General features: G+C 39.0%; 1 protein-coding gene and 1 long non-coding RNA gene across 3 annotated transcripts in view; one reads left to right on the top strand and one right to left on the bottom strand.

The window, feature by feature from the left end:
• Nucleotides 1-5,846: 5,846 nt before the first annotated feature.
• LOC149127265 (uncharacterized) overlaps nt 5,847-24,729 on the top strand; it is a 97,651-nt gene continuing 78,768 nt past the window's right edge. For both annotated transcript variants that reach the window (XR_016231424.1, XR_016231425.1), the window contains exons 1-2: nt 5,847-5,967; nt 6,829-6,863. This is a non-coding gene — a long non-coding RNA (uncharacterized LOC149127265). The remainder of the gene's footprint in view (nt 5,968-6,828; nt 6,864-24,729) is intronic.
• Nucleotides 12,798-18,784, bottom strand: CCDC195 (coiled-coil domain containing 195). The gene is made up of 2 exons (XM_051849858.3): nt 18,553-18,784; nt 12,798-13,189 (listed from the first exon to the last, which is right to left on the bottom strand). Exons 1-2 carry the CDS (start codon nt 18,782-18,784, stop codon nt 12,936-12,938), a joined length of 486 nt encoding a protein of 161 aa, XP_051705818.3. The 3' UTR covers nt 12,798-12,935.

The following is a 24,729-nucleotide window of genomic DNA, read 5'->3' as shown; positions in this document are numbered from 1 at the left end:
TTCACTGCATATATAGGAGATGTTGTCAATAATAAATGGGAGAATCAAGATAATTTCTCCACCTAGACAATAAAAACCAAGTGCTTTATTTAACAGAGAATGTATAACAACCATGGTAAATTAAGATACAGGAAAAAGGCAATTTTGCATCTTCCTAAAACGCTAGATTGGTATGTTTTTACATTTTTTTTGTTTTCATGCTTGCATTTGATGAAATAGCTATGGATTTCTTCACTGTGATAAGCTTTAAATTTATCCCAACTTATTTTTTTCTTCTGAAAACTATTTATGTTCTGCTCTTTGGACACGAATTATCCTTTCTAGTACTAAAAAAATAAATGCGTATTGAGATAGTTTGTTTTCACCAGAGAAATTTCCATGTGTTCTATAAATTGTCATTTCAGTCAGCGTGGGGAGGGTGTCCCAAGTAGCAAGGATGCAGCTGGTGAGAGATGGCTCAGAGTTCATTAAAACATTTTGAAGTCACTGTAGTCTTTAAGCCCAGAAATGAACTCTCTAAGGTATTCAAGTAGAATTGGTTTACAACAAATAGTTCTGATGAAAAAGATCTTTGGGGCCATGCTAAGTCTCATTTTCTGCATAAATCCTCTACAACTGCTGTCAGTGACATGCGGACTGAATCCATCTAGGGAGGAAGCTGAAGCTATGGAAAGGGTCCTGGACCAGGAGTCAGGACAGGAGTTTCTGAGTTGCAATCCACTACTAACTCCCTATGCAGAGTCAGAATGAACTTCTAATTTTCTTTGAAGGAAGAGCCGTGTCTTATACATAATGTTGCTGTTACTACTGCTACTGCCATTTTGTGGGAGCTTACAGGGAAGTAGGCGTTACAGCAGGTGCTTTACATAATCTAGTTCTGTAAGGCTTTACAAGCCAGAAAATGTCAGCACATCTCCACTTTACAGAGGAGGAACTGAAGGATAAGGAGGCATAGTAATGTTGCCTAACATCATGTGGGTGTACAGGAGTCACTGCCCAGGACCGTCTGATTGCAAAGGCTGTGCACTTCTGCTTTAAGGCAACCTTTTGTGTTTACACATGTGATTCTTCACCTGCTTGTACTTTGGCATCATGAGAGTGTGGACAGGGACTTTAAAAGGATAATAATGCCAAAGTCGCTCCCAGAGAGGCTCACAACACTTTTTTTTACAGATTTATTTATTTATTTGAAAGTCAGAGTTACACAGAGAGAAGGAGAGGCAGAGAGAGAGAGAGAGAGAGAGAGAGAGAGAGAGAGAGGTCTTCCATCCGCTGGTTTACTCCCCAGTTGGCCACAACGGCTGGAGCTGCATTGATCTGAAACTAGGAGCCAGGAGCTTCTTTCAGGTCTCTCACATGGGTGCAGGGGCCCAAGGACTTGGGCCATCTTCTACAGCTTTCCCAGACCATAGCAGAGAACTGGATCGGAAGAGGAGCAGCTGGGTCTAGAACCGTTGCCCAGATGGGATGCCGGCACTGCAGGTTGGCAGCTTTACCTGCTATGCCACAGTACCGGCCTCCCCAACACTTCTTTCAGGTGTAGCCTGAGCACTGAGTTTCAGAAGTGCTGCTCAGTTTATTTTATTTTGTAGCCAGAATTGAGAACCTCTGTTTTATATGAAGATTCAGGGATTGCTGGGAGAAGACGGGGAGGGGGGTGGGAGGGCTGAGACACTTTATGGTCTAGGAGCTGCAGCTTTTGGAGAGGTGGATTTCCTTGTTTCTTCAAGCCTCTTGAAGAGGTTCTATAAATGCTAAATTCCTGGGAAGCGAGCAAGCTTCAAAGTAGCCCTCAAAATATAAAGCACCTGGAGAGGGGAAGGGCAATTATGTGGGAGGAACACTTGAGCAAGTTGGTTTAGGGCAGGGCAGATTTAATGCTGGGAAGTTCCTGTGTTAAGACAGGAAGAAGATTCTGGACACCACGACGTGGATTCCTGTACAATCTATCCAGATAGGACTACAAGCAAAGGTCATGGCATAGAAGAAGGAGTCACAGTTTTGGAAGATAAAATAAAATCATCCTCATAGTGAATAAGATAATGTAGTTAGCAAGGGAGTCATGGACTTGTTTCTTGGATGCCCATTTATTTATTTATTTATTTTTTAAAAATTTATTTATTTATTTGCAAGGCAGTCTTACAGAGAGGCAGAGGCAGAGGCAGAGAGAGGTCTTTCATCTGCTGGTTCACTCTACAAATGGCTGCAACAGCCAGAGCTGGGCCCATCTGAAGCCAGGAGTCTGGAACTTCTTTGAGCCCCTCAGATGGGTTCAAGGGCCCAAGGTCTTGGGTCATCTTCTTCTGCTTTCCCAGGCTCATTAGCAGAGAGCTGGATCAGAAGTGGAGCAGCTGGGACTCAAACAGGCACATATATGGGTTGTCAGCACTGCAGATGGTGGTTTTACCTACTATGCTACAGTGCTGGCCCCTTGGATGGCCATTTAACTGCTACATATGACCATGGGTCATTGAACAAGTTAATTCTCCTGGAGCATGGAATACCAATGCGGTCAAAAAATTATTTGCTTCCATGCTATCCATTCACTCTCCTAGTCTTCAGTGTTTAATATTCTACTTCCTGAGAAGAAGAGGGTTTGTTGGATAAAATGGTGTTTGAAAAACCAAGGATCTCCTGAATGTTTTAAAGAGTAAAGTTTTCTTCTACTTTGGCAATCCGATTGCTCCTCCATCTTTCTGTCAGAAGTGGTAATGGAAAGTTCCTGGTCTGAAGTAACTCTGTGAGAATGAAAAATCCCCAAGGCCAGGACAGAAAAGAAAGAAGGAAGGGAATAGGCTTGGGAACTAATTCAGAGTGAAATTGGGAACAATTTGTCATGAATGAGTAAAATCATAATTGACAACTGTGTTCCCTAATAAAGGGAGTTTGCTATGTTCTTTGGAACACTTTTAACAAAGATTAATTTATATATGTTTTTCACAAAATAGTGTTGGGAGGATGATAGAATTATTTTCGAAAATCTGATTATTAGGGAGAGACTTTCACTTGACCCTCCAATACAGATATCTCAAATGTAAAAATTTTGTCTAAAAGAGGAGAAATACTAGTGAAAGGAAAGGCAAAACGAGGGCATATTTCCTGCTTGGAAATCTGACTTGCATGGAGAATTGTCTTAGGACAAGAACCACCGTAACCTTTCCCTAAGTTCAAGGTATTTTCAATTTTTTCAGGATAGTTTTAATAATCTCAACCTCTTACATAAATGTGTGTGATATTGGATAGACTCAATATTTCTTCCCCCATCTTGTAGAAAAGTAGTTGTGTGCACATTGTTATAGTCGTGAAAGATTTTAACTATCATGTGGCACTTACGATAAAGGCAGAAATTGGTGAAAAATTAAAGCTGCAACAGGTAGATTTTTCATCTGTGTATGAGAAAGATATTCCATAGATGCTTTTCCAAACATAGCTAGAATGAAGGAACATTTTGCTGCACTAATCGTTAAAAATTGAATTTTGCTGCAGGCAGCAAAAGAGTTTCTTGAGGAAAGAATATGCCTGAACATTGTTGACTTGGGTGATATGTCTTGTCTTTCTCAGGCTGTTTTATTACATCCTTTAAGTTCTGTGGGTAGTATTTTATGTAATCAGCTGGTATTTATCTATTTTACATTTTATTTTGGTGCCAGAAGCAATCAAGCTCCATATTTGTCACTGTCATAATTCTTAGACATTCCTAAAATCTGATTTCTAGAGGGTAGAGTTTGAAACAAAAAGTAAAATGAATTCCATAATGTTTCACACTGTCTATGTATACAGCTATCTCTTTGCTTAAGTCTCTTCTAGATTCTTCTTCTAGAAGTAGCTTAAAACAATTGGAGAGATGGAAAAATTGCCAGGGATTGACTTTTGGTCTTGCATATATAGCTTTACTTTTAAAAATATGCTGATTTATTAAATCCACAGGAGGCCATATTCATTAAAGCAAATACTTATGGCAAATGTTGATAATACACGGAGGTACTCGTTAACCCTTAACTTTCATCATCCACAGATGATTAACTTGTGCCCCTATTGGTGGTGCTGATGACCGATAAGAATTCATCATAGGATGGCTTTCTTTTCCTTCTTCTTCTTTTTCTCCTCCATCTTACTGTTTGTTTGTTTGTTTGTTTTTAAACAGGAGAAGAATATGACTTACCAATAGGGAAGTACCCCATTTTCCCATCTATCAGCCAATGACTCTTCAATTCAGTTGAGGAAAAAAAATAAAATACAGAAAAAATATAAAATATAGAAAAAACAGCAGGTAAAAGCTTCACATCTACATTCTATCAACTTAAGAATATCTTGTGAGTTTGTGTTTCAAATGGAACGAAGTAACAGTATCTTGCATTTGTTTAATGCCATCCACAGCCTGTCCACATAGCTGATATCACTTTATCTTTAAATATCCCAGATATCAAAAATGTCGAAGTCATTTTCATGTATTCATAATGCCTCAAATTACAAATACTTGGAGTTCATTACCTGCCTAGTGTCACATGGCTGTCTCATACTGTTTTGGTTATGTGAGCAGATACATCTGACTGTTGGTCAGGCTATCTTATTTTGAAGACCCAGAACTCCAGCCTTTTTGTCCTAGTGGACTTCCCTGCACTGTAGCACCATTTTACCTTCTTTTCCCAACCTCAAACTTCCCTTTCCCATCAGCCAAAGTATGTCTTTCCAGATCCACTTTCTTGCTTTGGAGCTCTGTGTTTGGGGAATTGTGCCTAAGTGAGGTATTGAAATGTAGTATCCTAGGAACCAGACCTGATCTCTAGATACGTTGTGTTAAATTTTGACAGCGTTTAAAAAATTGAGCACATTGCCAATATCTATGAATCAGCTGGTTCTGCATGGAAACAAAAATTTGCACATCTCTGGAAGACTGTGCCTTCTTCCCCACATCTCATCCTGAACTGAGTAACTGCTCTCTTTAGATGGACGTGTACATGTCTATTCTGAGGCCTCATTTCTGTTACATGCTCTCCCTGATGCCATCTGAACTCCGGACTTATAGTTTCATACTGGGAGTTTTGGGCAAACAGGAAGATGAATGTAGATAGCTTTCATATCTTTTTGTAATTCATTGAATTTAAGAATATGCTCCAAGGGCTTATTATCAAATTCTGCATCAAGCAAAGGGCTCAGAGCTGGAGCTTTGTTTATTTAACAGTGATGTTAAGTGACTGAATTTCAAAGATTGAAATTGATGGTGCAGTTATTTTTCACCGGGCACTGTCGATTCGGTTCAGTTCCCTGAACATAGATGAAATGCCAATTACATACTAGTCATTGAGCTTGGCACTGGGGATACTTTGTCATTATAATGTTGTCAGTTATGGCATTAAAAAACTTGGCTGGTTGTCATGCGTTGCTTCTTTTCTAATTTACTGTTTGAACAATGATTCTTTTTAAGTGATGTTTTAAGGTGAAATTCCCATTTTATAAGTACACAGAGAATAAAATTGTACATAAACTAAAAATGTCAGCTGTCTCCTAGGTGAATAGCTTAATTAGCTACTCACAGTGTCTTTATTCCTGGATGAGTATGGTTTTATGTCTCACTCCCAGCTTCCCCCTCCAGTTGTAACATTGCCCTGGTGTACACCTGTCACAGTGTTGAAAATATTGTTAATTTTAGATGGATGCCATAAATAAAAGCATTGATTCTATGTTTACCTCAGGGTGTTGGTTGCTTCTTCTGTCTCCTTTCTAGGAATCTGTATGACACTATTAAAAGTCCTTCTTAGAAATGATTTGGAACATTCTGACCCCTTCCTTGCTTCACTGATTCCACTTGAACTTGGTGCCATATTTAGACAGCCTTGGACATGCTTCTGAGTAGATACAACACTGGATCATAAACACAGCTGGGCAGCAGACATCACCTTGGAAAGCTGTTTTGAATGTGAATTCCTGCTCCTCTCCCTGCTTTTGCTCAGTCCACCTGCCAATCCAGTAAGTCTGGGGAGCCCCCAAACCTAGATTTTAAACGCTGAAGATTTTAATTCAAGATCTGTTCTTATATTAGAATATGTAATTAGAAATGTGATTGCCATAAGGGGAGCTATTCTGTTGGCTAGAAGTTCAGGAGTTGAGGATTTCTAGACCTTGAATAATGATAAAGCACTTTTGTGTCTCCTCCAAATCAGGTTTGGTGTCTTCGCCCTTAGCCAGCTCCTAGTGGCTCTGAGTCCACAATGTGAGCTGCAGGGTTTGCTGTGTCTGTGCTCACACACCTGTGATATAGGCTATTAACCCAAAGAACTAGCATCAGTGAAACAGCGATACACGGTGAATTACAAGGTCAGCCACGGTTGCTTTTTATGCCATTAATCAGAAACAGAACATTTTTCTTATACCTGGTGTACTTTCCTCTGGAAAGTGACACTTAGAATGTGAATAGCAGAATTTCCTGATGGCATAAAACAGACACTGCAAGCTGAGGACACAATCACATTTGGTAGTTCACACGCTGCATAGATTACAATAGCCACTGCACACACATCAGTCCGTGGTATTCAGCAACAACAAAAAGTAAACTTTCATTCTCTGGCTGAGCAAGTCCATTGATCCATCAGTGAGTATTTTTGGGGTCCTACTGGACATCTTGCCAAGGTTCTTTGCAGAGGAAGACATTGAGCTAACTTGACTTTGGTATTCCCATTTCTTGAGAATCAACTGCTTCTTACATTTTACCACCCACAATCCTATTCTGCAATGATACTTAGGTGCTTTGGGGTCTCACTTGCTGAGTATTTCAAAGAACTTGAATTTTTGGGTAACAGGAAACTGACTGTTTTTGTCTTGTCCCTACAGAAACCAAAATGGGGGAAGAAAAAGAAGACATTTAAGTGAGTCTTTACACAAAACATTTACTGTTTTTTTTCCCAATCACTAAGTGTTGTCTATAGTGTTAAAATTTCATTTTAAATGTATTGTAATACTTTTTGTTCAACAGTAATCTAAGACTATACATATATTATATATATATATGAATTGACTTTTTAATTAAGCCCAATGAATAGTGCTAATAAAATAAAAAATTAAAACTGTTACACATTAAGATTATTAGCTTGATGTTTATTTTTTAATTAAAAATTTGTTATTTATTTGGGATGAGAGACAGAAAGAGAAAGATCTTATCTGGTGATTCATTTTCCAAATGACTGAAATGCAATGACTTGGGCTTGGCTGGACCAAAGCCAGGAGCTAGGCACTCTTTGCAAGTAACCCACATGGTGGCAGGGCTATAATAATTTGAGCCATCATCTGCTATCTCCCCACCCTGCAGCCAGGGTCTGCTTTTGCACCAAGTTAAAACCAGATCTGGAAGTGGGTATCAAACGCAGGTATTCTGATGTGGGATGCTGGTGTCCTAACCATCATCTTAATGGCTAGGCCAAACACCTGCCCCTAGCTTGATATTTACAGAGAGAAAGGTCTAAACCATACTAACTTGCTCCTTTTGACTTTCGATTATTGAACACCCATTTTATCTGAATGATAAAAGAGAGAGGGTCAAAAACAATGGCCCAGTGTTATTTTGAAGGACCGTATTTTTTCATTTTCCCCATTTCTCCCTTTCCTTCTAAAATTTTGCAGTTTTGACACATAGCAGGAGAAACTGTTCTCAGGAATAAGTCGAAAGAACAATGTTTAAAATGATTGCCCTTTCTCTCTCCTCCTTCTCCTCATTCTTCTTCCTCAATAAAGCCCTGATTTCACTGAATTTCATTTGGTGGCTCATGTTTGGAAAACACGTTAGCACCCTCTCTTGGGAGAAAGTAAGGGCGGTGCTTCCCTATGCTCAGATCAGTTAGTGAGAACTTATTCATTTCGTGTAATCTTCACAAATCTATGAGGTGCATACTTTTATGACTCTTTACTGAAGAACACATTGTGGCCCAGGACAGACTAATAATTTTCCCCACATCCTTGTTGTTTGTAAATGATGGTGTTGGAATTTTAGACATCTGACTCCAGAGGTTGCCTCCTTAACCAGATTGAGTTGGAAAAAAAGAGAATATATTTATTGTAATGCATGTAGTGTCTTCCATCCAGTTTTAACTATTTATATAGATTCTTCCTCCTCTTCTTGTCAATATCCTGAGATTATTTTTTTTTCTTAAATACAGGAGGAAAAGTTGGATTTTTATGTCAAAATTAGGTAAAAATTAAAATCTTATCTTTAGTTTTTGGAAAGCTTTGTTGCTTATATATATATATATGTATATATATATTATTTACTTATTTGAGAGTAGAGCTATAGACAGAGAGAGGGAGCAGAAAGATCTCCCATTCACTGGTTCATTGCCAAAGTGTCCGCCACAGTTGGAGCTGAGCCAATCTGAAGCCAGGAGCCATGAGATTCTTCCTATTCTCCCAAGTGGGTGCAGGGGCTCAAGCACTTGGACCATCTTTCTACTGCTTTCCCAGGCCATAAATAGAGAGCTGGATTGGAAGAGGAGCAGCCAGGACAAGAACTGGTGTCTATATGGGTTGCTGGCACTGCAGGTGGAGGCTTAGCCTCCTATTAGATATTGACACTGGCATTATTCTGAAAATATTATCTATGTACCATAAAGGAAAAATTCATAAGCAAAGGGGCATGATGTCTGATATGATCCAAAATTCAGCTCAAACAAATTGTTTCTCAATAAATCTTGGTAAAATTCTTTGAAAGATATTAAGAAGTAAATGAATTTCCCAATCAGAAGAATAATGTAATAACTTACTATATTATTAGTTAGTTCCTGAAAGCATAAAATACAATAAAAAAGGACTCCAATAAAAATACGTGCTTAATTCCTACTCAACAATTCTTATCTAGTGGATTTCATGCCTATCTAGCTGTTGATTTTAAGCCTAATACTGACTTTCTTCTCAAACTCTGCAACGGGCTCAATCTTTCAAATTAAACTGACTTCTACATTAAGAATGGGTTACATTTTAAGTAGTTTATTAGTTAGCAGCTTGGAAATGGGAAAACATTTTGGTCCAGAAAAATAATAAATTATATATATTGGCTAGGTTAGAAAACATTATAGCTGAAATAGAAAAACTTATAGTACTACAATTGTCAGTGTTGTAGGTCTATGAGAATGGAATGGTTTAAGTGCAAGAAATAAAAGATAATCCATGCACCGTATGATTTCAAAATATGTAGAATATTTGACAGATAAGGAATCTCTCAAAAACTAAATAGCTGTTATTTAGGTAGTGGCATTATGGAGGATTTTCCTTCTTATAGTTTTCATTTTATATATTGCAATTATTTTGCAATTTGAAAGTTTAAAGACATTATTTAAGAGGCAGACAGACACCCACAGAAGGACAGAGAGAGAACTCTTATCTGCAGGTGCACTCCTCAAATGCTTGCAATGGCTGGGGCTGGCCCGGAGCCAGAGCTAACAGCTGGAAATGTAATCCAGGTCTTCTTTGCAGGTGTCAGGAACTTAATTACTTGAGCTATATACATTGTCTCTCAGGGTCTGCATTGACTAAAAGCTGGAGTCAGGAGCTGCAACTGAGAATAAAATCAGGGTACTCCAATGTGGGACGGAGGCATCTTAACATGTAGGCCAAATGCCCAATTTGTAAGTTTTATTCTTTTTTCTTTTTACCATAAATATATAACTCTTTTAATAAACCATATATAATAAGTTTTTATTATGCATATATTTCTATTTTTACCATTTTTATTTTTTAATTTTTAAAAAGATTTATTTATTTATTTGAAAGTCAGAGTTACACAGATAGAGGAGAGGAGAGGCAAAGAGAGAGGTCTTCTATCTGCTGGTTCACTCCCCAGTTGTCCACAATGGCTGGAGCTGCGCCGATCCGAAGCCAGGAGCCAGGAGCTTCTTCTGAGTCTCCCACGCAGGCACAGGAGCCTTAGGTCTTGGGCCATCTTCTACTGCTTTCCCAGACCATAGCAGAGAGCTGGATTGGAAGTGCAGCAGCGGGGTCTCGAACCGGCGCCCATATGGGATGCTGGCGCTTCAGGCTGGAGCATCAACCAGCTGAGCCACAGCGCTGGCCCCAGTTTTACTATTTTTAAAGGCAAAAGACACATCTCTGCCTTTCTCTTTTCCTTCTTTGAAGACACATGATTGTTGGATCCCAGGGGCTGATTTTACATTTCCTGTTTCTATATCCCACATCTGACCCTCCAGCACAACTTTTTGGTCCTATCTTTGAAACCCTTCCAGAAATCACATCCACATTTTTCACCTTCAGTCAAAAAATGACCACTTCTTCATTTTATTATTTTATAGCCTTAAATGTGATCCCCTTATTTTGGTATTGTTCTCTTATCATCCTGCATAATAGGGCTTCCAATATGACCATTTTTTTAAAAAATGAAAAGAGCATGCTTTGTGCCCACCTCACACAGTTTAAGTCCAGAGTAGTTGGAAGGTGGTGGCAGGCAATCCTTGACTCCTTCACTTCCTATCTTTCTGCTCTTAGGAGTACTGGCTCCAGTGGTCATCATGGCCTCCTTGCCTTACCTTGAACGCTCCAGTCCTGTTCCTAGGCACGTCTCTTTTCACAGGCATCATCAAGACTCTCCAATCCCCTCTCAAATAGTAAAACATGTTTGTTTTTTTTTTTTTTTGCCATGATATCAAACATTTAAATAACTCTTGCTCTTCTAATCTGCCCTTTTTATTTCTTAATTTTCTTCATTAGTACTTAGCATGTAGTATAATATACATTTTATGTATCTTCATGTTTACTGATTATCGTGTTACAAAGAAATACATTCGAATGTGGGTAAGGATTTGTGATGATTTTGCTTCCTCCTGTATCCACAGGGCCTCAAATCCTGCCCAGCACACTATACACTCTTAGGATACATTTGCTAAATGAATGAATGTATGTAATGAAACTATGAGGGGGTTTCAAAAATTCATGGAAAAACAGAATGAAAAGATAAGTTCATTTTTGTGCAAAATTTTTTGAAATTCATGTGTGATTTTTTTCATAACATACATTTTCCATGATCTTTTTGAAGGTATCTCATATGCTTGGATATAAGTATATTTTTGTACCAAAATCAATTTATCTTTTAATTCAATTTTTCCATGAACCGTTTAAGGTATTCTCCTGTAAAACAAAACAAAACAAAACAAAACAAAACAAAACCCATAATCTGAAAGGAACGAAACCAAACTCATAATGACACTTGTCATTATAAAAGTATAAGATCATTCTCTATTTAGTAACATTTTTTTCATAAATGAAAGTATTTGAGGCCGGCGCCGTGTCTCACTAGGCTAATCCTCCGCCTTGTGGCACCGGCACACCGGTTCTAGTCCCGGTCGGGGCGCCGGTTCTGTCCCGGTGCCCCTCTTCCAGGCCAGCTCTCTGCTGTGGCCAGGGAGTGCAGTGGAAGATTGCCCAAGTGCTTGGGCCCTGCACCCCATGGGAGACCAGGATAAGTACCTGGCTCCTGCCATCAGATCAGCGCGGTGCGCCGGCCGCAGCGCACCGGCCGCGGCGGCCATTGGAGGGTGAACCAGCGGCAAAGGAAGACCTTTCTCTCTGTCTCTCTCTCTCACTGTCCACTCTGCCTGTCAAAAATTAAAAAAAAAAAAAGAAAGTATTCAAAGCAAATATGACACTGTCTGAATATTAGAAAGTTTTCAGGTGCCCTGTCTTCTTAGCAGCTCTCTACCGATTACAGGACAGAACCCACACTCCTTAGCATTCATGGAAAGGCATTTTTGCGATGGAGCCTCTCACCTCCCACCCTCACTCACTTCACTGCTTTTAGTTTTTTCTTTCCAGAGTCCTGATTCAGATGATTCACTTCTCCCAGAAACCATGTTCCGGGGCCTGGTGTTGTGGAGCAGTGGGTTAAGCCACCACCTGTGATTCCAGCATCCTGAGTGCCAGTTCAAGTCTCATGTGCTTTGCTTTTGATTCAGCTCGCTGCTAATGTGCCTGGGAGGCAGTGGAAGATGGCCCAAGTGCTTGGGCTCTCCTGGGGGGACCTGGATGGAGTTCCAGGCTCCTGGTCGTTGTGGCCATTTGGGAAGTGAACCAGCAGGTGGAGGATATATTTCCCTCTTTCTCTGTTGTTCTCTGCCTTTCAAATAAATGACCAAATTATTATTTTTTTTAAATGGAAGAAACCATGTCCTTCCATTTTCTCTTCACTGTAATAAACTCAAGTCCCCTTTTCTTCATCTTCCTTCTTCTACTCAAACAAGTAGAAGAGCAGGTACGTGGAGCTTGATGTTAAACGACCTTACTGTAAGAGAGGCGGCTGCCCACCGTGAGCCAGGTTTCCTCCATGAGACCCCAAGCCTGTCTTCCAACTGGTCTCTCACATCCCTCCCATTCTCAGGCAGCTCTCAACTCCCTCAGCACCAGTTTATGTATTCTGGGTAGCAGATTAGTTTTCTGTTAGACGGTTTTGGGGTTTTTGCTTTGCTCTCTTTTCATTGTTGTCTGCCCCAAGCCCATCGAGCACCAGCCTCCACAGGAACACGCGCTCTCTGAAGGGGTTCTGCATTCACTCTCTGCAGTCCCATGTCTCTCCCTGAGGCACGTTTGATTGCACTGCTCAATTTACCTGGACGTCTTTGCCACTCATTGACTGCTTCAAACAGAATGAATTATTTTGTTGAATCTTGTGTCATCAATGCTTGGCTCAGAGTATGATCATTAATATGTGAGGAATAAATGAAGACTAAACCTTCCACTTAATAGAGGCATTAAGGAGAGGCTACAGCTTGATCTAAGTAAAAATTCCTTTTGTTTAATTCCTCCAATGGCCTTAGGTGAGGTGGGATTTATTCTGAAATGATATACTCTTTGATTGTCTCTCTACCACGTGAGAAGCTCTGCTCCTCCGGGGGAGCTCTCAGTATGCTCCCAGCAGGCCTGTGAACTAATTTGAGGCCTATGGTACATTACCTGCAACCCAAGGCATGCCCAGGAGAAGCTCCATGGCTGGAACTATTGCTCATAAAGGAATCTTCTGCAAGCACATTTTCTTCGCTGTGTTCCTTCGTAATTGAAGAACATGCCAGTGGTTTAACTGTTCCCTGAACTGCTAGGACTTTGCTGGCTGGATTTCTTTTCCAAGCTCTCCAAGGATCATTGGTGGTGAAGGAATCAACTGATGGAGAAGAAATAAAGTACCGTCTAACAATCATGACGTTGCCTGTGCAGGAAAAACAAAATTTAAGTTAAAAATTTCTAATAACAATGTGCAAACAGGAAGTTATGTTGATTATAGTTTGATTGAAATGAATTAAATGAAACTATTACTTTTGATTTTTGCTTGAAAGATATCCATTTGTTGATTCACTTTACAAATATTAGTTGGGTAGCAACCATGTGCTAGTTTTATGTTCAAGAAATAGGATGTGATAGTGAACAACATAAAGTTATTGCCTGCACAAAGTTTGTCTTTTGATGTAGAATTCAAATAATGAACACATAATATATATGACAGATTTGAGGAAAACCAGGCTGATGATGGAAAGGGATAGAAATAGATGAGGGCAAGGGTCTGGAGGTTATAAAGTTGTGTGGTCAGGGAAGAGATTTTTGAGAACACATCACTAGGACAGAGACCAGGACATTCAATGTTGGTAAAACAAGATCCTAAAATTGGAAAAGCATGAGTCTACTTGAGATTCTAATTCTTGAGTGCTTAATCACAGTTACTGATCATTTGCATGACCTAACTAATTCCACTATCTTCTGCTGTCTTGTCATTGCATCTGTTGGCTCTATTGGGATGATCATTATGAAGAAACCTTTTGAATGGGAGATGGAAGCAAAGGAGATGCACAGAAAGGAGCACAGTTGCCTTGCATGGGACATCTGAGTAACCCAGGGAGAGACAGAGAGATTTATGAACTTGATTCTGGAGGGTTTCCAATTAATTTCTATCTATAAGTGCCTTCCAATAAACCCTTTCATTGAAACAAATCAAATCTTCCTTGTTCATTGTAACTAAAGAAATTTGATTAAAAGAGCTGTCTTTTAGGATGTCTTGGTTTATCTGAATTTCAGCTCTAACACTACTAAATCTGTGACCTATCATTTATCTAAATCTGGGGCCTATCTTTTAATCTTTATGTGGACATCCCAGTATGACCCATGCATGCAGCACACAACACTGAACTCATGGGTTGGTGTGCATTTTCTGGAGCCCTGTGTGGATACTTATTGAATCTTTCCTCTTTCCTCTCTTTCTTACCACAGCTTTATTGTTAACTAGTATGTAAGCACAAAAAAGTCCTATATTATGCTTTGATTGAGAGTCCTAGAAGCACAATTATTTTTAACTTAAGTTTTCTGCCCATACTTGCAGAAAACAGAGAGAAAATTATTCTGGCCATTGCAAAAAAGTGGAGGCTGCTTTGTTTTTTTTTTTCAGTTTGCTGATAATCAAAAAATTAGTTTATTTTTATTTGGAATCTACACTTAATTTGGGACTGCTTGCCAACTAAGCTGTTTGTCTTTCTTATCCACAAATAGTATGTCCTTTAGATTTCTATCAACAAAGAAGTCTAACAAAGCATTGCAAGGTCATTAACATGATTTCAGAGACCACTGCCAAATGCACTTTGTTTGCCAGCAAAGGATAAGAGCACATAGAAGAGAATCAGAATTCTAGTTATACTGGGAGTTCCCTATAAGGAGTTGTTTCTTTTTTCAAAAGTTACCTCTTCTCTCATAGTCTCAAGGGGAGGTTGCACAGGGCATGAGAAGCAAGGGAACACTTCTGAATGAACTGGCTAGATTTCATATATACCAAATGCTTATGCACTATTACAAATATTTATGTAAGCATTTATCTGACAGGCACTCTGTAACTTCATTAGAATATGTACATATATATGCACATATATATATATATATATATATTATTTGACAGATAGAGTTAGACAGTGAGAGAGAGAGACAGAGAGAAAGGTCTTCCTTCAGTTGGTTCACTCCCCTAATTGCCGCCACGGCAAGAGCTATGTCAATCTGAAGCCAGGAGCCGGGTGCTTCCTCCTGGTCTCCCATGTGGGTGCAGGAGCCCAAACACTAGGGCCATCCTCCACTGCCTTCTTGGGCCACAGCAGAGAGCCAGACCGGAAGAGGAGCAACCGGGACTAGAACCCAGTGCCCACATGGGATGCTGGCGCCACAGGTGGAGGATTAACCAAGTGAGCCACGGTGCCGGGCCCCATGTATATATTTATTTTATCACCAAGCAGCTATGTCCCGGAGCAGAATGCACAAGTCTCTGTCCTTGGATAACTGAGGAATGCAGGCTCTGTACTCACACAATGCCTCATGTTATCTCACCACACACATAACAGAACAAATGGAAGACCTTTCTGTTCCAAGTGAGTCCTCATGAACGGTTGTTTTTATTAAAGCAAGACTCACACTTCTAATTTCACAGCATTCTATCTCAAAGAATAGGCTTATATATCCTGTTTTCAAAAACAGATTTAGACAGGGTGCTTAATCGTTCTTGGTCTTACGTTCTCAATTGTAAAATATAGGAGTTGTTTGGATGATCCTTAAAATTCCTATCTAGAAGGAGATGTCTATGATTCCATTTCAAAGATGAACTTCAATTGATAACAGCAACACTGTGTTAAAATTAAACAACATTTTTCTGGCCTATCCAGTGATTTTATTACAACTACCACTGAGTCAAGGTTGGGTTTCATTTGCATAATCTCATTTAATCCTCTGAACTGCCTTATGATATAGGTTCTGCCACTGTCCTCATTTTATAGATGAGGAGAGTGATCAGAAAAGCATATTATATTCATAGGATCATAGAACCGTACAGCTTAAAGAGGCCTTGGAAGACATCTAGTCCAATCCATCAATTTTAGATGAGAATTTTAGGATCAGAAATGCTATGTGGCCTGCCCAGCATTGAACAGCAATTACAAAACTGAGAGTGCAGCCCACATATCTTCATGAGCAAACATGTTTTTCTATTTATGCCATTTATTCTTATAATAGCACATCACACATTAATAAACAGATAAATATCATTTAAAGTAATTCAACTGGGATTCTAAACACAAATTTAAATCACATCACATTTCTTTCTGTGTTTCCTTGGTGCAATCAGCAAATGTTGCCAAAATTTCATCAAGTGTGTTCCACCAGTCCTTTTTGAACCTGATGTTAACAGTCTTATAGGAAATAATCAATCAGATGCTGAAGAAGTGTGAGGTCCATGATGTGTTCAGCTGTTGTTAATAGTCTAATCTCCTTTAAGATTGATGTTCAGACCTAGAGAGGTTAGGGTAGTATTCTTGATTATTTGAACAATGCAATACTTTATTTGGAATAAGATAGAGTTAGACTAGTACCCAAATTAATTTCTTGTTAGGATAAGCATCCTGGAAAATAGATTGGAATGAGAGCTGTTTACATTTGGAGCAAGGCAATGGTTTTCAAGTGCAGACTGAAGAGATGTACTCTTTTCTTAAAAAACATTTATTTATTTATTTGAAAAGTAGAGTCAAGACAGGTAGGTAGGTAGGAAGAGAGAGAGAGAGAAATATTCCATCTGCTGGTTCACTCCCCAAATGACCACAATGTCTGAAACTGGGCTAGGCCAAAGCCAGAATCTGTGAGATCCATCTGGGCCTCCCATCTGAGTCCCCACTTGGTCCATCTTCTGCTGTTTTCTCAGGTGCATTAGCATGGAGCTGGATCAGAAGTGGAGCAGTCAGGATGGGAACCAGTGCTAGTATGTGATGATGCAGGTAGCAGCTTAACCTCCTGTCAGACCACCAGCCTTAATACAACCGCTTTCCCAGGCAGCATTTGGCAATGTCTAGAGACATTTCTGATGTTCACAACTGGAGAAGAAGGATACTACAGCATCTACTGGGTAAAGGCTAGAGAAGCTGCCGAATATCTACAATTTCTAGGACTGACCTCCACAATATAAGAATTATTTAGTTCAAAATGTCAATAGCGCAGAAGTTTGGAAAACCTGTAACAAGGGTTACATTAAAAATGTACGTATCACCTACTACATTCCTAAAGTTGTACCTATGAAATTTGCATTCATTAAATAAAAGCTTTAAAAAGGTAAGTGTCTCCTTTTCCCCACCAAGAGAATTTATAACTTCCTTATAGGATCAATTTTCAGGGTTTCTCAGATTCAGAGTTGTACCTGACAGAAAGGAAAAAGATCCTGACTGGAATCTGCTTCCAACTTTAAAATATCCCCACAGTAGAGAGGGGCATTTTTAACAGAGAGACAAGATGGAGGGATATGACATATTCCATTGTCAAGTCAATCCTCTGAATGGCATTGCCTAAAGCCTTTGACAGGTGATACTGCAAGATTTGAGTACTTGATTATGTATGTCAATTTTATTTGAATATGTTGTGTGCAGGCAAGCATTGACAAGTTAAATGTATTATGTATTTCTTTCTCTGCTGATTTCTGATCTTATGTATAATCATTAGAATAAAAAGCTTTTCCCACGAAAGGTAAGATATTTGGATTTTAGAATATATAAAAACAGGCTGGCACCGCGGCTCAATAGGCTAATCCTCCGTCTGTGGCACTGGAACCCTGGGTTCTAGTCCCAGTCGGGGCGCCAGATTCTGTCTCGGTTGCTCCTCTTCCACTCCAGCTCTCCGCTGTGGCCAGGGAGTGCAGTGGAGGATGGCCCAAGTCCTTGGGCCCTGCACCCCATGGGAGACCAGGAGAAGCACCTGGCTCCTGGCTTGGGATCAGCGCAGTGCGCCGGCCGCAGCACACTGGCCGCAGTGGCCATTGGAGGGTGAACCAACAGAAAAGGAAGACCTTTCTCTCTCTTTCTCTCTCACTGTTCACTCTGCCTGTCAAAAAAAAAAAAAAAAAGAATATATAAAAACATTGACCCTGTGCCTTGCAAACTTCAATCTGTCTGATAGGCTGAACTGGACTCAACATACGTTCCTAGAGGACAGTAACATGCTTTGAAAATGTGGATAAGCAACAATATCTTCCATTTGTTGTGTGTTTGCCAGGTGCTGTCATGAGTCTTATTACATATTATTGCACTTGACTCTCACAACAGATATAATGGGAGAAAATGAAGATTAAAGAGGCTTCATAACTAGCTGAATCAAGTGACCGAGTAACAAATCATTGGCAATCATGTTTGTCTGATTTTAACTATCCATACACTCACCCATTTTGCAATACTGTTGTGGCTTAATAAGTGAGCATGCCATTTGACTTCCACACATTCAGTGTTCTATTTGCAGCATTTAAATGGTTGAAGTGGAAGAGGGAAAAACACACTGTTCTTAATGTCATTTTGATTTTACCCGGTACATCTGCAACTAATTATAATGTTCCTAAAGTGTGTTTGTTGAAGATGCTAAAGAAATTTTTATCTAGGGCTAATCTACCATTAGGAAAATGATGAGTCCCATAAGTGTTAGTACCACATAAGGCAGTTACGTGATGGTCACAATAACCTTACCACTGAGAAGAGATACAGAGATGGGCATTTACCCAGAAGAGCTATGGACATTCAGTACCTTGGTGTCCCTGCATAGCTGCTGCTGCATCAGTGGAAACATCACGGTGAAGGGCTGCTGGAGACTGTTCAGTTCCATCCTCTCCCTGTTCCTCTCTCGTTTCTTCTGAGCTCAGAGCTCTCTGACCACTCAAAGTCAGTTTCATCCGGAGAGCTTGATTCTCTTTCTCTAACTGGTTGATCTCTGCCCGCATTGCCTGGAAAACTCTCATGAACTGGATATTAGCTTCCATTGCCTCTTCTCAGAGTCAACCTGGCTTGCTCCTTTTGGGAAGACAGGCCACCTTTTGCTTATGAGACAAATGCACTTAATGAGACAGATTGGTTCATCCCACAAACCATCCTGATAATAGATGTCACTCTCCACTGTTCCATCTTTCAGCACCTGGGGGGTTAGGCCATACGGGGTGGTAAAGGATCTCCATGACTTATTCATTATGGGGTTTGTCTTTCAGAATAGTGCTTTTCTTTCTATCTTTCATTTCACATCAATCCACAGTTCTGGAACATTGCTTTGTGTCTGATGAGAAGAGAACATTCCAAAAATGTCCAGTGAGGAATAGAGTTTCCTGTTTCCATCATGAACTCACCATCACAACAGTCACTCAGTCTTCTCAGTTGCTACCTCACAGGTTCACAGGATCACCAACTGTCACAAGTATATTGAAACTGACACATAAGAATAGAGTCCTGTTTTCTTCTGTTAAGTATACCATCATTCATACTTTTTTTAGTGAATTATTAATTTTGACAACTGGTGATTATGGAAGAGTAAAGTTAGTCCCAAAGGATTATATAAAAAATTCAAGGATCTTATTTAAATATGTTGATAACTATAGCTAAATCACTTAAGATAGGCCACTTCTCAATAGGTTTTTATTTTTTTATTTTTTATTTTTTGACAGGTAGAGTGGACAGTGAGAGAGAGAGACAGAGAGAAAGGTCTTCCTTTTGCCGTTGGTTCACCCTCCAATGGCCGCCGCGGCCGGTGAGCTGCGGCCGGCGCACCGCGCTGATCCGATGGCAGGAGCCAGGAGCCAGGTGCTTTTCCTGGTCTCCCATGGGGTGCAGGGCCCAAGCACCTGGGCCATCCTCCACTGTACTCCCTGGCCACAGCAGAGGGCTGGCCTGGAAGAGGGGCAACCGGGACAGAATCCGGCGCTCCGACCGGGACTAGAACCCGGTGTGCCGGCGCTGCAAGGCGGAGGATTAGCCTAGTGAGCCGCGGCGCCGGCCTTGGTTTTTATTTTTAAAAGCTTATTTTTAACTGATATATGAAGAATGTACATATATATGGGATACCATGTGATATTCAGAAACATGTACCCACTGTATAATATTCAAACCAGGGTAAATATATCTAGCTTCTCAAATACCATTTTTTATGATGAAAACATAATTTTTTTCTTTTAGCTTTAAAATACATAGTACAGTATAAACAGATTTTTATCTTATGCACATTTTGTTCTTCTCTGGTTTTAGGATGTTCTCAGGGCAAAGGTTGCCCTGGGATATTTTGGGAATGTAAGAAGATACAGGCTGGACATTAATCTTGAATGAGAAAGACATGAAGCAATTATAGGTTCATTAGCCATTTTCTAAAGACCTTTCTTTGCAAAAAGTGAAACATATGAAACTTAAATGCTCTAATAGCAGTATCTGTCTGAAAATTCAATAAATATTGAAACACAAATGGTCTTTTGCAGTAGGGTAAAAATTACTAGAAAATTTGTTAGTGTTAGTAGATTTTCCTACACATTTTTTGTTTCTATTTTGAATGTATATCAATTTTTTTTGCTATCCTAATAAATATTTGTAGATTGCTCCAAGGCTGAAGATGGAATGAAGTGGAGAAAATATTATTCCTTATTATTCATACACATTTATTATAAATGTTCAAATTTTCAGATATGTTTACCAAAAACTCAGTCTACAAAAATTATGAGGCTATTTTTATTTAAATAAATTTCAATCAACATGTATGTGCAAGGCTCTCTGGTGGAGGAATATGGAATATCAGGTGTTCAAGTTTGTTCCACAACGTCTGTTTCATTGATCGCTGACTCTACATTTGAGTTCTCTTATAGGAGAGTGTTCTTCTGATCAAGATATGCTACTTGTTTTTTAACTAAAGTTACATTGGCCAAAATTGGTCTCCAGGTAGCTTACTCTGAGTTCTTCTTTTTGGATATAAAATGTGGCATGTCTAATATCTATGTTAAAGAACATTGTTTTTCCATTGTGTTACAAGTAGTCTCTACTCTCCCTTATTAATATCTTTAATTTCTTCATTTATTCATCATCTAATATGGTTCAAAGTCGTTGAGTACATTTTGGACAGCTTTTTAAAATTTTCTCTATAATTGGTCTCTGAATCTAAACACATTCTCCTGGAGGCATCAAATAAGTGTAGAATAAACTGTTTTAACTTTTACAGAGCATTTTGTCTGAAATATTCACAAAAATGAGCAGTAAAAATAATCCTTGAAATTGTTTTCAGCAACAAAGAATACATAATACTTGCACAGTGACTGGAAAAGACATGGTTGTGATTTTTTTAACTTTTATTTTTCCCCAAAGAAACCATTTATTTAATGAGTACAAATTTCATATGCACAACTTTAGGAATATAGTGATTCTTCCCACCATAGCCGCCCTCCCACCCCAACTCCCACCCCACCTCCTTTTCCCTCTCCCATTCCCAGTCCCATTCTCCATTAGGAAAAAAAACTGTTCCTCTACAGTCAAGACAAGCGCTGTTTAACTCATTGCTTCTCAAAGTGTCAATTTCACTGCTACAGATTTCCTTTTAGGTGCTCTATTAGTTATCACAGATCAGGGAGAATATATGGTATTTGTCCCTTTGGGGATGGATTATTTCACTAAGGACAATGTTTTCCAGATTCATCCATTTTGTTGCAAATGACCAGATTTCAATTTTATTTTACTGCTATGTAGTATTCCATAGAATACATATCCCATAATTTCTTTATCCAGTCTTCAGTTGATGGACATTTAGGTTGATTCTATGTTTTATCTATTGTGAATTGAGCTGCAATAAACATGAAGGTGCAGCTAATTCTTTTATTTTCTGATTTCATTTCCCTTGGATAAATTACCAGGAGTGGGATGGCTGGGTCATTTGGTAGGTCTACATTCAGATTTTTGAGGTATTTCCAAACTGTCTTCCATAGTGGTCTTACCAGTTTACATTCCCATCAACAATGGATTAGGATACATTTTCCCCCCACATCCTTACCAGCATTTGTTGTTTCTTGATTACTGTATGGAAGCTGTTCTAATGGGGGTGAGGTGAAAACTCATTGTGGTTTAGATTTGCATTTCTCTGATGCCTAGTGATCCTGAGCATTTTTTCATGTGTCTGTTGGCCATTTGGATTTCCTCTTTTGAAAAATGTCTGTTTAAGTCCTCTGCCTATTTCTTAATTTGGTTGTTTGTTTGGTTAGTGTGGAATTTCTTGATCTCTTTATATATTCTGGTTATTAATCCTTTTCAGTTGAATAGTTTGCAAATAATTTCTCCCATTCTGTTGGTTGCCTCTTGACTTTGCTGAGTGTTTCTTTTGCAGTACAAGAAGCTTCTCAATTTGGTGCAATTCCATTTGTTCATTTTGGCTTTGATCGCCTGTGCCTCTGGGGTCGTATCTAAGAACTCTTTGCCTGTGCCAATATCTTGCAGGATTCCCCAATGTTCTCTAATAATTTTGTTGTATCAGTTCATAGATTTAGATATTTAATCCATTTTGAATGGATTTTTGTGTAAGGTGTAAAGTAGGGGTCCTGTTTCACGCTTCTGTGTATGGAAATCCAGTTTCCCCAGCTCCATTTGTTGAAGAGACTGTCCTTGCTCCAGTGATAGGTTTTAGCTTCTTGAGCAAATGTAAGTTGGTTGTAGATGCTTGAATTGATTTCTGGTGTTTCTATTCTATTCCACTGGTCTATCCATCTGGTTTTTGTACCAGTACTAGGCTGTTTTGATTATAACTGCTTTGTAGTATGTCTTAAAATCTGGTATTGTCATGCCCCAGGCTTTGTTTTGTTGTATAAGATTGTTTTAGCTATTTGAGGTCTCCTGTGTTTCCATATAAATTTCAGCATCATTTTTTCTAACTCTGAGAAGAATGTCCTTACTATTTTGATTGGTATCACATTGAATCTGTAAATTGGAAGAATGGAATTTTTTTGTAACGATGTATTTATTTATTTGAAAGAGTTACACAGGAGAGGAGAGAGAGAGAGAGAGAGAGAGAGAGAGAAATGGGTCTTCCATCCATTGGTTCACTTCCCAAATGGTTGCAACAGCCAGAACTTTGCAGATCCATAGCCCAGGAGCTTCTTCTGGGTCTTCCAAGCCAGTGCAGGGGCCCAAGGACATGGGCTATCTTCTACTGCTTTCCCGGGCTGTAGCAGAGAGCTAGATCAGAAGTGGAGCAGTTGGGACTCAAACTGGTTGCTCATATAGGATTCTGGCACTGCAGGCAGCAACTTTACCTGCTATGCCACAGCACCAGTCCAAAGAATGAGCATTTTGATGATACTGATTCTTTCAATTCATGAATATGAAAGATTTTTCCATTTTTTACATATTCTTCTATTTCTTTCTTTAATGTTTTACAATTCTCATCATAGAGATCTTTGACATTCTTGGTTAAATTTATTCCAACATATTTGTTTGTTATTCTTTTTTTTTAGCTATTGTGAAAGGGATTGATCTTAGAAGATGTTTTCCAGCCATGGCATTCTCTGTGTAGACAAAGCTGTTGATTTTTGTGTGTTGATTTTCATATTATACTACTTTACCAAACTCTTCTATGAGTTCCAATAGCCTCTTGGTGGAGTCTTTTGGATCCCTTATATACAGAATCCTGTAATCTGCAAATGGGGGTAGTTTGACTTCTTCTTTCCCAATTGGAATTCTTTTGATTACTTTTTCTTTCCTAATGGCTCTGGCTAAAACTTCCAGGACTATATTGAATGGCAATGTCAAGAGTGGGCATCCTTGTGTGGTTCCGGATCTCAGTGGGAATACTTCTAACTTTTCCCCATTCAATAGGATGCTGGCCATGGGTTTGTCATAAATTGCCTTGATTGTGCTGAGGAATGTTCCTCCTATACCCAATTTGCTTAGAGTTTTCATCATGAAAGGGTGCTGTATTTTATCAAATGCTTTCTCTGCATCTAATGAGATAATCATATATATTTTCTTCTTTAGTATGTTAATGTGACATATCACGTTGATCTATTTGTGAATGTTGAACCGTCCTTGCATACCAGGGATAAATCCCACTTGGTTTGGATGGAATATCTTTCTGATGTGCTGTTGGATTTGACTGGCCATAATTTTGTTTCTAATTTCATCAGGGAAATTGGTCTGTAATTCTCTTTCAATGCTGCATCTTTTCCAGGTTTAGGAATTAAGGTGATGCTGGCTTTATATAAAGAATTTAGGAGGATTCCCTCCCTTTCAATTGTTTTAAATAACTTGAGAAGAGGTGGAGTTACTTTTTCTTTAAATACCTGGTAGAATTCAGTAGTGAATCCACCAAGTCCTGGGCTTTTCTTTGTTGATAGGGTCTTTATTACTAATTCAATTTCCATTGTGGTAATGGGTCTATTTAGGTTTTCTATGTCTTCGTGACTCAATTTAGGTAGTTTGCATGTGTCCAGGAATCTATCCATTTCTTCTAGGTTCCCAGTTTTTTGGCATTCAGCTTTTTGTATAATTTCTGATGATTCTTTTTATTTCTGTGGTGCCTGTTGTTACATTTCCTTTTTCATCTCTAATCCAATTGATTTGGGTCTTCTTTCTTCTTTTTGGTTAGTTGAGCCAATGGTCTATCAATTTTATTTAGTTTTTCAAAAAACCAACTCTTCATTTTGCTGATCTTTTGTATTTTTTTGTTTCAATTTTGTTGATTTCCTCTCTAATTTTAATTATTTCCTTTCTCCTATTAGTTTTGTGTTTGGTTTACTGTTGTTTTTCTAGATTCTTGTGATGCACTGATAGCTCATTTATTTGATACCTTTCCAATTTCTTGATGTAGGCACCAACTGCTATACATTTCCCTCTTAACACTGCTTTTGCTGTATCCTATAAGTTTTAATATTTTGTATTGTCATATTTTGTTTCCAGAAATCTTTCTTTTGATTTCTTCTAT

This window comes from Oryctolagus cuniculus, chromosome 3 (genome assembly GCF_051225735.1).
Source record: "Oryctolagus cuniculus isolate XC-2025 breed Fujian yellow rabbit chromosome 3, ASM5122573v1, whole genome shotgun sequence".
Taxonomy (NCBI): Eukaryota; Metazoa; Chordata; class Mammalia; order Lagomorpha; family Leporidae; genus Oryctolagus; species Oryctolagus cuniculus.
Note: the sequence above shows the minus strand (reverse complement) of the source record. Positions and strands in the feature narration are given on the sequence as shown.